This window comes from Microcebus murinus, chromosome 8 (assembly GCF_040939455.1).
Source record: "Microcebus murinus isolate Inina chromosome 8, M.murinus_Inina_mat1.0, whole genome shotgun sequence".
In the NCBI taxonomy this organism is placed as follows: domain Eukaryota; kingdom Metazoa; phylum Chordata; class Mammalia; order Primates; family Cheirogaleidae; genus Microcebus; species Microcebus murinus.
The window spans coordinates 9,021,971-9,036,551 of NC_134111.1; the positions used below are offsets into that span (position 1 = coordinate 9,021,971).

Genomic DNA, 14,581 nt, shown 5'->3' on the forward strand with positions numbered 1-14,581 from the left:
GTTTAGTAAATGTGAAAGAGAATAGTTACTTTTTTTTTTTTAGTTAAGAAAAAGAGAAAAGAGAGAACCCAGTCTGCTTAATTCCTCAGGACTTCTAATCTCTTTTCATTTTTTGAGTTTCATTCATGTGAATTTATGGCCTATTTTTGAGTGTGCTAAGCGTTTATTGCATAATTACCTTCAAGAAGCATACGCTTATTTGTTGAAAATCTTATACAATTCCAATTGAAGAGGTGAGGTTTCTTATATATTTTAAAAATCACAGAGATTTGTACGAATGGGATCTTTCCCAGTGTTTACTTAAGGAATGGAGACCCTGCTCTCTTGCCTATTTCTTTCTAGCTAAGCATGAAGTCTGACCTCCTTTTCTTGAGTCCAAACAGAACTAGGCCAGACTTATAATGATAAGGGTCCAAAGTTGGGGAAAGGAAACTCGTTCGTTGGCCATGCAACCTTGGAAAATTACTTACCCTTACTGTACCTCAATTTCTTCATCTATGATGTAGGAATGTTAGCCACCTACCTTATACAGTTGGTTGAAGAATTAGAGGTAGTATGTGTAAATCACCTAGCATAGAACTTGACACCTCATGTATATACTTAAAATGGTATTATTTTCATTGTTACTGGTTAGCATCTGTTGATTTTAGACCCCTTGAAGGAATAAAAGCTGAGAGTGTTTTCACTTAGAATGAAAGATGGTTTAAGGGAAGTAGGAGTGTATCCGGTATCTATTGCTATCCAACAAACCGTCACAAACTTAGCTTAAATAAAACAGCAATGAAATGTTATTTTCATAATTCTGTGGTTTGGCTGTGTGGTTTTCTGCTTGTTTCCTTACACTTATTTGTGTACCTGCATTTGGATGGTGACTGGAACAGGTAGATGGTCCCAGATGGCCTCATTTACATGTCTGGCAGTAGCTGCTGCCTGTTGGTCAGACTGTGTTGGTTCTCCTTCATGTGACCTCTCTTGTCCAGTAGGCTAAACCAGCTTCCTTACAGCATGGCTGTCCCGGCACAGCATTCTAAGAAGGCACACTCCAGTGTTTGCATATCAAGTCTCTGCTTGTTTTTATAGTGCTGATTTCCCACTGGCCAAAGCATTTCACAGGGCCAAGCCCAGAGTCACTGTGGGAGGGGACTTAGATTCTACCTTGATAGGGGAGGAGTAGCAAAGACTTTGTGGCCATTTTTAAGCTACCACAGCTTGATATTTGCTCTGCTTGTTGGACTAATATTGAACCCAGAAAGAAGAGGTTCTATTTGTTTCTGCACTTTTCCTGTATTATTGATACCTTCTTTAGTCCAACACAAGACCTGATTAAGGAACTGGAGGTATTATGTTTAGACTAAAAGTTGGAATGAAGGGTGATAGCTGCTTTTATATATTTGTAGATCTTTCCTTTGAAGGAGGGACTAGTTCCAGAGTGTGGAAATGACCAGAAAGCAGATATCTCCTCAATTTAAGGAAGGACTGCTCAGTGAGATAGTTAAGTCTTATTGAATTCCATCCGTCCCTCACTCCCCTTCATTTTTAGAAGCTGCAAAATAGAAGATGGGTAACTGTATGCTGGGGCTTTCCTCTTTGAATAATTTGACTTATGTGATTCCTATTGGTATCAAAAGTTTGTGAGAATGGATCTGGAAGCTAAGCAAGACCAGATGTGCCAGTGGTGGATGTTAAATCTAGGGAGGTGATGCCATGTGGCCCCATGTGGGTTTCTCTTGCACTTCTCTAATGTCCATGCCCTTGTCTCAGGCTCATGAAGCCCATGAAAGACTATCCACTGTTCAGGGATACCTTTTCCCAGGCCCATTAATGGTTTTCTGCCATCCTGTGTTAGACCAGAGCCTGATTGTGGAACTTCTGGAGCTGCAGGCCCATGTGTGGGGTGAAGTGGCTGCATGGTACCACTTTGAGGATGTTGGTGGGGTGCAGGGGGCTTGGGCTATGCAAGTGGAGTCTGTGCAGCCTGTCATTGTGGAGAACCTAGCACTGAGGGGCTGCCATGAAGAAGCCTGGGTCCTCTCTGGCAAGCAGCAGGTGGTTAAGGAAAACCAGCAGACAGGATAGGATGTGACACTGCATTAGGCCTTACTGCTGCTGTCCCAGTACCAGGCTGATCCCTTGCTCACCTTCAGTCAGCCACCTGCCTGACAACAGCTCATCTCTTGGCCCTAACAATCTATCACTTCCACCTTGGAGCCTGGGTGATTTTGACTAGTCTGACCCTTCATGATCCCAACATATTTGGTCCCCAATAACGACACCGAACCACTGCATCATGCTGCTGAGGACATGGGACCTAGTTCTGTGAGAGGAAAATGAGGTTGAATATCTGGGTTTCCTTTTCTTTCTTTCTTGTATGTAAACATAAGGCACCTCTCTGCAGAAGATAAACTTGCTGTATAATCCACCAGAAATGCTATGATTTTATAACTCAGAGCATCTTTTTTTTTAAATGTTAAGATTAGGGGTGGGGATGGAGTCCTATTAGAAAGAGAGAGAACTGCTGTGTTTAGACTGGAAGAATTTCCTTACCCAGAATTTTTAATTTTACTTGATTTATAAAAGACAGATTTACCTGCTGGAACCCTTGAAAGTTAGAGTGTATAGAACTATTGGTGTGAAGAACACTTCTATTTAGTATAGTATCAGAGAGGTACTGCATCTTGAAGATGGGTTTCCTGTGGGTCATCTTGGTTTAGAATGAGAGTAATTGAGTAATGCTTTTAGGAGAGAAGAAATTGAAGTAAATAAATGTGTACATTGCTACAGTAGCTATAGATTAACTAGACAGCTTGTACAATTTGTGTGGTTAAAACAGTTTTGGTACATTTCCCATATCATGTGTTTTGCCCTACCTAAACATGATTTTGAAATCTTCTGATTTTATAACAAAACATCAGGCCCAAATGGTGCTATTGTCAGCAGAGAATATTCTGTCAATAACTGATCAAAATGTGAGCCTGTTTCCTTTCTCCTTTTGTCTCTCTCTTTTCTTTCTTATGGAGAGAAGGAAGCAGGAGCTACTGCTCAACCCATTGTAAAGTTGCTAAGCAAGAAGTGTGATGTAGGTGCTGCACCTGATTTTGGCTAATGTGTAAAAAGCCAGCCAGTTTGGTCAATGATGTTTTTGTGGAGCCTGCCCGACTTCCGGTACTTGGTTTTTCTGAAGACTGTGAGTAAGTGTGAGTAAGACGATAAGCTGCAGTACCCACAGTGATTCAGACACAGAGTGATGGTAGGTTTTTGATGGGAAGCAGAGCTTAAGCTACAAATAAATATGCCAGCCAAGCAGAAGATTGCTTTCCTGACTGGGGCCTTTATAATACAAGCTGGGGAATTGTGAAAAATATCAACCCACCAACTGTTTAGCTCATTGGCTCTTTTCTCTGGGCTTCGATGTTCTTCCTGATAAAAATAATAATGATGTTATTCTGCTACGGTTGCCAAGCGTTCATGCTTTTCACTCCATGCAATTGTAAATGATTCTGCGGCATGAATCCCTTTGTCTTTGATTTAATGTTTCATAACATTTGAGTGTTAACGTTATCTGTGCTGATTTGTCATTCTCTTCTCTTACTTTTCAGAATGGACTGCTGAATTATGAAGTATTTCAGACCCAATAGTAGAATGTCACTCTGCCACTCACTCCTTTATCTCCTACTAGTTATTTAAATTGGACTTTTAATATCCTACCAGCTGCTCTTCAGACACACATGGTGCATTGTTGCCATTCCCCGGATTGCATCTTTGAAACACAGGCTCTTAGTAACCTTCAGCGAACAAAGAGGCAACCTCTCAGATACATCTACTGGGAGGAAGTCATCCTGACTGCCCTCTAGCTTTTGCTGAATCTGGATTTGAATTCTACCATGGAGCCTCGCATGGAGTCCTGCCTGGCACAGGTGTTACAGAAGGATGTGGGGAAACGACTGCAAGTTGGCCAAGAACTTATAGACTATTTCTCAGACAAACAGAAGTCTGCTGACCTTGAACATGATCAGACCATGTTAGATAAACTTGTGGATGGACTCGCTACCTCTTGGGTGAACTCTAGCAATTACAAGGTAAGCTGTGCTTTAGAAGGCACTCTTGTAGGTGGCTGGGTTGCTTTGGTGAATCAAAATTGGTCCTTAAAAAAAATCCTTTGTGAGCAATCCACATGATTCTTTGGCTTCCAATAAGACACTCATTTTAGGTTGTGGCTTTTGGACATTTCATTGTAGAGCAAGTAGTTTTCTTTGATTTTTGTCGGAGATGAAGAAATCCTTTAGCACTTTGAGAGAAGGTCAAGTGAACAGATAAGGAGAAGCTTTTATTTTGGAAAGTTTACAAGCATTTATAGCTGTGAAGTTTAAGTGTATTTTGTGTCTTGCAGCAAATAGGTCATGTGAAGTTGGTGAGTGGCCCTTCATGAATAATAGATGTCTTCACTGATTTTCTCTGGGGCATCAAATTGGTAATAGGATGTGGAGAATTTTACCTTCAAGTCACTGTTGTGAAGCTGGCCCAGGTACCAAGCCAGAAATAGTATGGACTGTCAAGGGCACTTCTGTGACCTGTGGTGTAATGGCCTAGAGGATATCCTTCAGGTTCTAAATATCAAGGCTCTTCGTGTCCCTTAGGATGGGAGTATGGGTGGGGGTAGGGTTGGCTCCTATGGCCCAAATGAGTTGTGAAGGTTGACCTTTTTATTTATTTATTTTGAGACAAGGTCTTGCTCTGTTTGTCTGGGCTAGAGTGCGGTGACATCATCAGAACCTACTGCAACCTCAAACTCCTGGCCTCATGCAGTCTTACTGTCTCAGCCTCCCAAGTAGCTGGGAATACAGGTGTGTACCACCATGCCCAGCTAATTTTTCTACTTTTTGTAGAGATGAGGTTTTACAGTGTTGCCCACGCTGGTCTTGAACTCCTGGGCTCAAGTGATCCTCCTGCTTCAACCACCCAAAGTGCCAGGATTACAGGTATGAGTCACCGCGCCCGGCCAAGGTTGACCATTTTAACTTTCAATGACTGAGCTTTCATGAGTAAAAACTAGGCTGGATGTGAGGTGTTGAAGAAGTTTCATTCCTCTCTCTGCCCTCATCCTTCCTCCCTCTCCCTGCCACCCTCTCTTCTGGTTTGCCTAGAGGGTAGGCCATTTGGATCAAGGTTAAGATGGAAGGAAGAGTGGAAAGTTTGCATGACTACTAATAGGTGCTATAGAGGTTGCAAAAGGGGAATACAGAAACAGGATCTGCTGTGCTTTTTTCATTGACTCAGTCTTTTGAGATTGGTTTGGACTTAGAAACTGGTGCTTATAGGATCCCTTTGTTTGCTCTTACATAGACTGTTTTCTAAATATTTTACTCAGTCTCATCTAAGAACAGTCAGGCTTTCTACTTGCTAAGGGCATTACCTAGGGCCTTAATATTTCACTTACAACTGGATATAAAGTTTATCTTACCTGTCTTTAAAAGCTGAGCTAAAATTCTCTTTCATCCATCTATTCATTTAGCTATAGTTAATTGCTTCTTATGTGCTTGGCATTGGTGCTGGATGGTAGGAATGTTGAAGAGATGAAATGTGATAGAGTCTAGTCATTACATTTTTGAGGGCTGTGAAATCACCTTGTCTGTGTTTCAGTTATGGATTTACCACTTTTTCTATGTGCATATTAGGATGATTCTAGCAACGTAATGGGAAACTGACTTCACTGATCTAAAGATACTTGAAGAAAATTTAATATCTCAAATAAATATGTCCAGTAGTAGTTAAAGCAATGTGCAGGGAGAGGGAGAGTATCTTCTTGTGTCTCTTACTTGGGAGGAAACCTTTCTCAGAAGTTCTCCAGCCGACTTTTCTTGAACTCCTGACCTCAAGCCATTCTTCCGCCTCAGCCTCCCAGAGTGCTAGGAGTACAAGAGTGAGCCACCACGCCCAGCCTCCCAGCAGATTTTTCTGACATCACATTGGCCAGAATGGCTTTATGTGCCCACCCCAGTACCACTGGAAAATGGAGTGGGTGTCCATGATTGCTTTTGACTGTCATGCTTAACCTACTAGTCTTAGGTAGGGGTCCAGGCTCCTCTGAGTGAAGCATGTGGCCATGTTAAGAAGGATGGATACTTGAACAGTATCACATTCCTGTTATAAAGGAGGAGATTGGGGATGGGACTGGGTAAGGTGGATGTTAAATTAGTGATCTGTAGAGTCAGCTAAAGTGGGTAAGCTTTCGTAACCTTTCCAAGCCCAGATTTCCTATCTAGAATATCAGGATAATTGATTATTATGAGCATTAAGTGAGAAAGTGTGTATAAAGTTATCACACCTCTGCCACACAGTAAGCACTAAGACATTAGTGGTTATTATCAATGCATGGTTCCTGTCTTCAAGGAGCTCATAGTCATTGGGGAGGAAACTGATAAATAAACAAATGGTTAAAATACAGTATAGTGTGCAGTAATAGAAATATACAGAATTCTGTGGGAGACAGAAGATGAACATAGTTAACACTACCTAAAGGAATTTAGAGTTTTGAAGATCAGGTAGTTTTTCCAGAATAGCATTTGCAGGTTACAAAGGAGTGAAAGATTAAGACTTGTCCCTTTGTAAAGTAATTCCTAAGTTAAGAAAGCTTGGTGTGCGGGGAAAGTCAGGAAGATTGAGTTCACTACCAACTTGCTTATATTCGTGGGCAATTCAGTTAACCTGTTTGTGCAATGCAGATGTTAGACTAGATTATCACTTGGGAGCTTTCAGGCTCTAGTATCTTATATGACTTATTATCATATAGATGGTTTTATAGTCAAGGGCCATGTGTTGTGGTTCTAATCTTATTATATGGTGCTGAGTGGCACTCAGGTTTATGAGCTCTCTTAGTGACAGCGTGCCTTGTTCACAGATGGAGCTTAGAGCTTGGAACATGATAAGTGCTCAACAAACACTGGTTCCACGAGTGAACATCGAGAGACTGCTCAGCAAGTATTGCTGGTTGCTATACTGAAATCTAGAGACTTATCTTTTAAGCCCTACACCCTTTTTTTCTTAATTGTAGATCAAGATTTCTCATTCAGAGCCTGTGGTATATTTTGGGCTTTATTTGACATTTTTTATATGGTGTGGTTGAAGGAATTAGCTTTATATTAAACAAAACTTTGAACCTTGGCTTCTTGATTTTTTTTTTTTTAATTAAGGGCTAAAAAAATCATAGGAGAAAGGAGAAGTAATTTTGGCTTCCAAAACAGTAGTACTTGTGTGTTATTATTCCTTTTCTTAACAGAGAAGGTTGATAAATGCCGGTACAGTATCTTATTTTTAAAAATATTTGTCTAGGCCGGGCGCTGTGGCTCACGCCTGTAATCCTAGCTCTTGGGAGGCCGAGGCGGGCGGATTGCTCAAGGTCAGGAGTTCAAAACCAGCCTGAGCAAGAGCGAGACCCCGTCTCTACTATAAACAGAAAGAAATTAATTGGCCAACTGATATATATATATAAAAAATTAGCCGGGTATAGTGGCACATGCCTGTAGTCCCAGCTACTCGGGAGGCTGAGGCAGAAGGATCACTCGAGCCCAGGAGTTTGAGGTTGCTGTGAGCTAGGCTGACGCCACGGCACTCACTCTAGCCTGGACAACAAAGTGAGACTCTGTCTCAAAAAAAAAAAAAAAATATTTGTCTAGACCTTGAATAACTGTACATTGAGTATTTCTTAACATAATAGGCAAATTTATATGTGGTATTAATTGCAGTTTAATGGCTACCATTTATTGCTTACTTTCTATTGGGTATATTATTTGCCTTATCTCATTTAGTCTGTATAACGCCCCTGTAAAGTAGATAGTAATATCCTAATTTTGTACAAGAAGTAACTGAGGCCCAGAAATATGAGGTAATTTCTACTAGTGATTATGGAACTGGATTTAAATATAGGTCTCTCTGATTTCCTAGCCGGTATTCCTCTCATAGGAACAGAGATCAGTAAACTTTTTCTTAAAGGCCAGATAGTAAATCTTTTAGGCTTTGTGGGCCATATGTTTTGCTTGTAAATATCAACTAATCTGGGCCCTTGTATTGCAAAAGCAGCCACAGACAATACATGATGAATGGGTTTGGCTGTGTTCCAATAAAACTTGATTTACAGAGACAGGTTGAGGACCACTTTCACCCTTGGACCATAGTTTGCATACCCCTGTACCAGAACATTGAATACTCGCTATGTGCCAGTTAGGTAAACACTTTTTTCGTTTTTTTTTTTTTTTTTGAGACAGAGTCTCACTCTGTTGCCACGGCTAAAGTGCCGTGGCATCAGCCTAGCTCACAGCAACCTCAAACTCTTGGGCTCAAACAATCCTTCTGCCTCAGCCTCCTGAGTAGCTGGGACTACAGGTATGCGCCACCATGCTTAGCTAATTTTTTCAATATATTCTTAGTTGGCCAATTAATTTCTTTCTATTTTTAGTAGAGATGGGGTCTCGCTCTTGCTCAGTCTTTTTTCGAACTCCTGACCTTGAGTGATCCTCCACCTTGGCCTCCCAAAGTGCTAGGATTACAGGTGTGAGCCACTGCACCCGGCCAACACTTTTTTCTTCAGTGGTGGAAACCATTAGTGATTCATCTGGGAGAAGAGTAGTAAGGTTTATAATTTGTATATCATTTGGGAATGGGGAAGAGCGTCCGTTTAGATTAAATAGAGCTCAGTTTGTTTTTGGACCACCTTATATGATATTTCAGAAAACTTGACTTTTTTTGTTTAGCTTTTACTCAGACTCATATTGGGATCAGTTTGAATTCTCTTAGCCTACCATTCGTTGTCTACAGTGAGCTGGCCTTGGACTTTTCGGGTAGTAAGAATTGTCTTGAGAGATGAGCAGTTGGTTATTTAAATAATCATACATCTAGAATACCACCAGGGCCACACTGTGAGGATGCTGTTCAACCTGGAAGGATTTGTGAAATGTTCCATGTTGTCATAGTGACCATGGGTGTCCTGGAGGGAAACTTAGACATTAAAAATAAAAATAACAAACTCCAGTTTTGAATATGGCTACCCTCATTGATCTGTTCTCCTTTTCCAGTTTGCCTTGATTAAAACTTGAAGAAAAGGAAAGATGGTGGGGTAATTTCCTATGTGTACTTCTAGCTGCTTCTGGTTTTCTCTCCTCCCTTTTCCTTTAGGTAGATGGAATGAAAGCTTAAGCGCCATCTGTCCTGGAGAGGCTACCTGGACTGTGGCAGCTGGAGGGAATTGAGGGGGATATACGCCGAGCAGCTTTCCTAGGTCATCTTCATAGCTTTCATTCTGCCTGACGTGCAATAACATGCAGCCTTATAGTCACACCTGGGCAAGCATTTGAACCTTTAGTAGGCTAAGTGGAAACAAAGCTTCCTGGTGGGGATCCTGGTGCTTTTGTGAATACAGTCCTGTAGGCCTTTCTCTACTTTTCAAAATCCCAGAAGTTCTGAAAGCCTAGTTTTTTCATAACTCATTTGTCATTTGTCCTGAAGTGAACTGACATGAGACTATTTATAGTCTGTATTTACCTGTGTAGGGAATGTTTCACTGAAAAAATATTAATATGTTTGATTGTGGGTTGCTAGCCTGGATTCTGTTTTAGGGATATATATATATATATATATACATACACACACGTATGCACATACATATATATGTATATGTGTGTGTATATATATATACACACACACACAAGTATGCACACATGGTGTGCACTATTTTACCTTCCTAAAATCTGAAAAATTCTGTATTTTAGAACACATCTGGCCTCTAGAGTTTTGGATAAGTGATTGTGTGCTTAAATTAATATTGTAGAGAGTAATGGTAGCCCATGACTAAGGTGCATTTATTGTGTACTGGAAATTTTGCTAAATATGTGTACATTTTAATTTTTTTATTTAATTTTTTATTTTTTTATTTTTTTATGTGTACATTTTTAACTTATAGTTAGAAGTCATGTATCTTGTGAGGTAGATATTGTTATTCCCATTTCACAGATGAGAAGACTGATGCTCAAAAAATCAGATAACTTGTTCAAGTAATTAAGATTTCTGGGACTTAAACCCAGGTCTTTATGCAACAACTGAAGTTAATTAAGCATTTATGATATCCCAGTTGCTGCACTGGGGGAGCTGAGTATACAGTGGGGAAAAGATGGGCGTGGTCCCTGCCCTAACACTGTATGGCCCATTGTCTGGGCTGTCTAGATCTATCTAATTTGTTATATGTGGACATCAACCCTGTGCACATTTGTCTCAAGGCCTATACCATGCTGCCTTATATTTGAAATTTGTGGGTTCCCTATTAGGGAACCACAGGGCTTCCTTTGACTGTGCCCCTAAAGGTCCTTATGGTCTGATGGAGGGACATGTGGGGCATATGAGAGGACAGTGTACAGTGTAGGATGGGAAATAATTCAGTGCTAAATTGCATTGTAGGAATGTGTATAAATGCTGTCATGTAGAGAAGGGAAAAATGTTAGGGTATGCTTAGTTGGAGAGGCCTTGACGGAGAAGTAGAATTGAATAGAGCCAAGAAGAATCAAAAGGAGTAATTTGCAAAGGGTTCTGAGAAGCCTCTCTTCCTCTCCTGTTCCTCCATAGACTGTAGATGTACTCTGTCCTAAGCTCCTATACGGAGAACAGTGTTGCCCCTGAATCCAGTGCATTTGTGGGCGGGAGCAGAGTGTGTTGACAGATAAGGGAGGTCCCTCTCATTTCCTTTGCCTAGCTCCCAAACCTTGGCTTTCATTCAGGTTTTTATTACTCACTTTGTGTCCTTGAGAGGAGAGCCAGGAAAGATTATTGGATTCAGATTAAGTGACTTCTGTTTCCTTTTCTGGTAGTCTGCTTGGTGCTGCCACCAAGTCACACATCCTTTCAGAAGCAGTCCATTCTTCCCAGGTTTTCCTTGTAGTATTCTGTTGGCTGCAGGAGATGAATTTCTCTGGTGTAATTTAAAAAGACAGGTGTTTCTGTTGTAAGTAGAAAAACTATAGTGAGCAGCGCTAAGCAAAAGCAAGAGACCTCAGGAAAGGTTATTTCAGGAAAATTTATGTGGATTGTCAAATAAAAATGGTGTACTTGGTGTATATAATTAATGACATTTTTTCCTAAATATGTGTTTACATATATGCAAGGACAACAAAGCATACTGGAAATAATTCAGAATTCAGTAAGTAATGTCTGGATTCCTGTCCAGGCTCTGCCTCTTAGACCTTTGACCAGGTAGCTTTCTTTTTCTGAATGTATTTCCTTATCTGTGAAATGGGTCTGATGATACTACTACCTAGAGTATTCAGTGAGTCAGTATATGTAAGGTGCTATTGGTAGCATGTGGTCAGTGAAAGGATATAGATAAAAATATTATATAGTTATTGGGCCAAATGATAATAAGATCTATGAAAAGTTAATTATAGGTGCTATATGATAAGCTCTATGATCAATCCCATTCTTCACCTGGGGAAACTGCCTAAGGGAAGTGAAGAAATTTGCATGAGGTTCCACGACTAGAAAGTGTCACAGGCAGGAGTTTTCTCTGGATAGTCTGACTTTAGAGCCCACCTCTGAAGCAGTATGCAATATTTCCTTTATAGTTTTGTAGCACTATTAATAGTTGCATTTATTGGAGCATAAAGAAAAGGGTATAAGGACACACCCTACAGTTAATGATTACTTTAGGAGACTGGGTCCTGAGAGAGAAGCAACTCATTTTGTATTTTAATGAACAAATAAACAAAAAATATTTAAGATGAATATATGTAAAGTAGTTCTTTGGTCCTAGTAGAATCTTGACCATATATACTTTTTAACTTTTTATTTTGGAAAATTTCAAAACCGTGCAAAGAATTTTCATGTGTTTCCCTTACCATGATTATTTTATTATTCTATTATTATTCATTTTATTATCCTTTGAGAGTAAGTTGTAGACACAGTGCTCCACTGCTCCTAAATACTTATGTGTATTTCCTAAAAACAAGTTCATTCATTTTTTAATCTGAATATAGTTAACCTAAATTAGGATTAAGATTGATAGACTACTAATATCTAATCAGCGTGCCTCATTCACATTTCACCTATTGTACTACTAATGCCATTTGTGGCAAAATACATTTTTATCCTTGTTCATGATCCAATCCAGCACATTTTGCATTTAGGTCTCATGTCTGTATAGTCTCCTTTACTCTGGATTAGTTTATTATCAGTCTTTCCTTGTCTTTCTTGACCTGATACTTTGAAAGGTACAGGTCAGTTTATTTGGTAAAGTCCTTCAGTTTGAGCTTGTGCGATAGTTCCTCCTGGTTTGATGAAGGTTATGTGTTTTTGGCAGGAGTACCACAGAGGCATGAGTCCTCAGTGCATCACATCAGGAGCCACACGACATCTCTTTTCTCTACATGGTGAATGAGGTGTTTGCTAGGTCTCTTCAAAACGTTACTTTTTTTTCCTGTTTATAATTAGTAGATATCTTGTGAGAGGGATATTTTGAGACTATGTAAATATCCTGTTTCTCATTAAACTTTCACCTATAGTTTTAAAATCCATGATGATTCTTGCCTAAACAGTTATTACTATGCTGGCTGCCAAAGGGTGATTTTCTAATTTCACTATTCTTTCTTTGTTTATTAGTTGGTACCATATACTTTTGAAATGTATATCCTATGTCTGTTAGGCATAGGAGAGGTAAAGTGTATATTTTGATAGTTTTCTCAAGCAGGAACTACTGCAAAAAGGAAGAAAAAATATTAAAGTTAATCTTATTTAGGTACATTTATATTCATAAATTATTTAGGGCAACCTAATAATTTAGTGAAATATAATAAAATAATGTGATGAAGTGCAGTTTGGGCTTTGTTTCCTAGAAGCTGAAGTAAGAATGGAGAGAGATGGTCAGCTGTAAGTTTTCCTAACTATTATGAAGGGACTATAAAAAGCTATATAATAGCAAAATGTCTCCTGAATTTGGCAGAATATTAAAGGACACTTTGTAGGTGGTGAAAAAAAGCAAAGCATGGAAATGGATGACACAGAGAGTATTAGTGAGATCCAGGTATTCAGCTGTAGACAGAACTCACCAGCTTAGAGCTTTGGGCTAAGGGGAATTGTCAGCATCATGGTGAAAAGAAAACCAAAAGCTAGCAGATCCTACTGAGTTATCTTTTTAATACATTGGGTAGAGGTGGAGTCTGTGACAAGTACTATGGTAAAGAATCCAGGGAAGGAGCTAGGCGCAGTGGTTCATGCCTGTAATCCCAACATTTTGGGAGGCCAACATTTAGGAGAAGGATTGCTTGAGGCCAGGAGTTTGGGCCTGCAGTGAGCTATAACTGTGCCACTGCACTCCAGCTTGAGCGACAAAGAGATTCTGATAAAAATGGCTTGAAGTAGAGAATGGGAGGTCAGCCTAGAGGAATCATTTAAACTATAGCTGCTTGGATTTGGGGTAAGAGCAAGGAGGGAACTGTTAAAGGTGGCTGTCCATTTGTGGATAAAATAGATGTGGTTGTAAATGGGGAGGAGGTTCTTTGTGTGAGGTTTGATGCCTGGTAGGAATCTTTTCATCTTTAATGATACTTACAAGCTTTGTGGATAAGATGGTCTTTAGGACTCTTTTTGTTGAGGGAAGAGCGATATAGCTTGAGTAGGCTCTGTGAAAGAGGATGTGAATAGAGGTAATATTAATGTTCTGAGATACAAGTGGGCAGGTTGTGCCCTAGTAAGGCTGAGCAAATTTCCCAGGTAGAGGAGCTCCAAGGGCAATTGGGAGAGACTGTGTTGCAACACCATATAGGACCTTAGTGCTATGGAAGGTCCAAGTGGAATGGAATGGCAATGGAAGCCATGGAAAGACCTCAAAGAGTGTTATGACCCAGGCATAGCAGCAGCGGGTGCTGAAGATTGCCTGGGGCGTTAAGAATCTGATGAAGGTAGTATGGAGTAGGATTAAGGGGAAGTGAGGGAAAAGCAAATTTGAGTAATGGCATTAGGGAGAAGGATGTAGTGGTTTTTGGTATTAGTTTGGATGTATGATAGACTATGCTGAATCTGAGAATTGTTGAAGACTTTAGGTTTCAGGATACAATTTATTGGCTGTGGATAACCTTTTAAAAAAGATGGCCAGATTCTTTTCTTGCATGATGCATTTGGTTTCTTTTTGATTTAAACATTATATTTTAATACCTGCTCTTGATTGTTGAAGGAAAAAAGATAAAAAACATAAAAAATATATTTGAATAAAAAGCAAATAATTTTAAAGAACATTTGGAAAAATAGCCATGGAGATACTTTTGCCGTTGACTTTTTACTTTGGCTGAGGGTCCTAAGCCTATGTGCTTTGGGATTTATACTCATATCTTGGGAACAGCCTCTTGAAACACATTTCTTGATGGTGCTTAATTGAAGTATTTTTGTAAATGCTGATTTAAAAAAAATTTTGTTTTTATTACAGTAAAAGTGATATGTACCTGTTGTACAAAGAAGAACATACTAACAAAAGTTGCAGTGAAAAATTGAAAATCACTCATAGTCTTTCATACTGAGATAACTATTTTATTGTTTATATCCATAGAAAAAAGATGAA

At 39.6% G+C, this 14,581-nt stretch overlaps 1 protein-coding gene across 2 annotated transcripts in view; it reads left to right on the forward strand.

Moving 5' to 3' along the window:
- CLASP1 (cytoplasmic linker associated protein 1) overlaps window positions 1-14,581 on the forward strand; it is a 257,602-nt gene that overhangs the window by 27,549 nt on the left and 215,472 nt on the right. For both annotated transcript variants that reach the window (XM_076005464.1, XM_012747788.2), the window contains one exon: window positions 3,597-4,076. In XM_076005464.1, coding sequence (XP_075861579.1) covers window positions 3,882-4,076 — 195 coding nt within the window. In that variant the 5' untranslated portion in view covers window positions 3,597-3,881. The remainder of the gene's footprint in view (window positions 1-3,596; window positions 4,077-14,581) is intronic.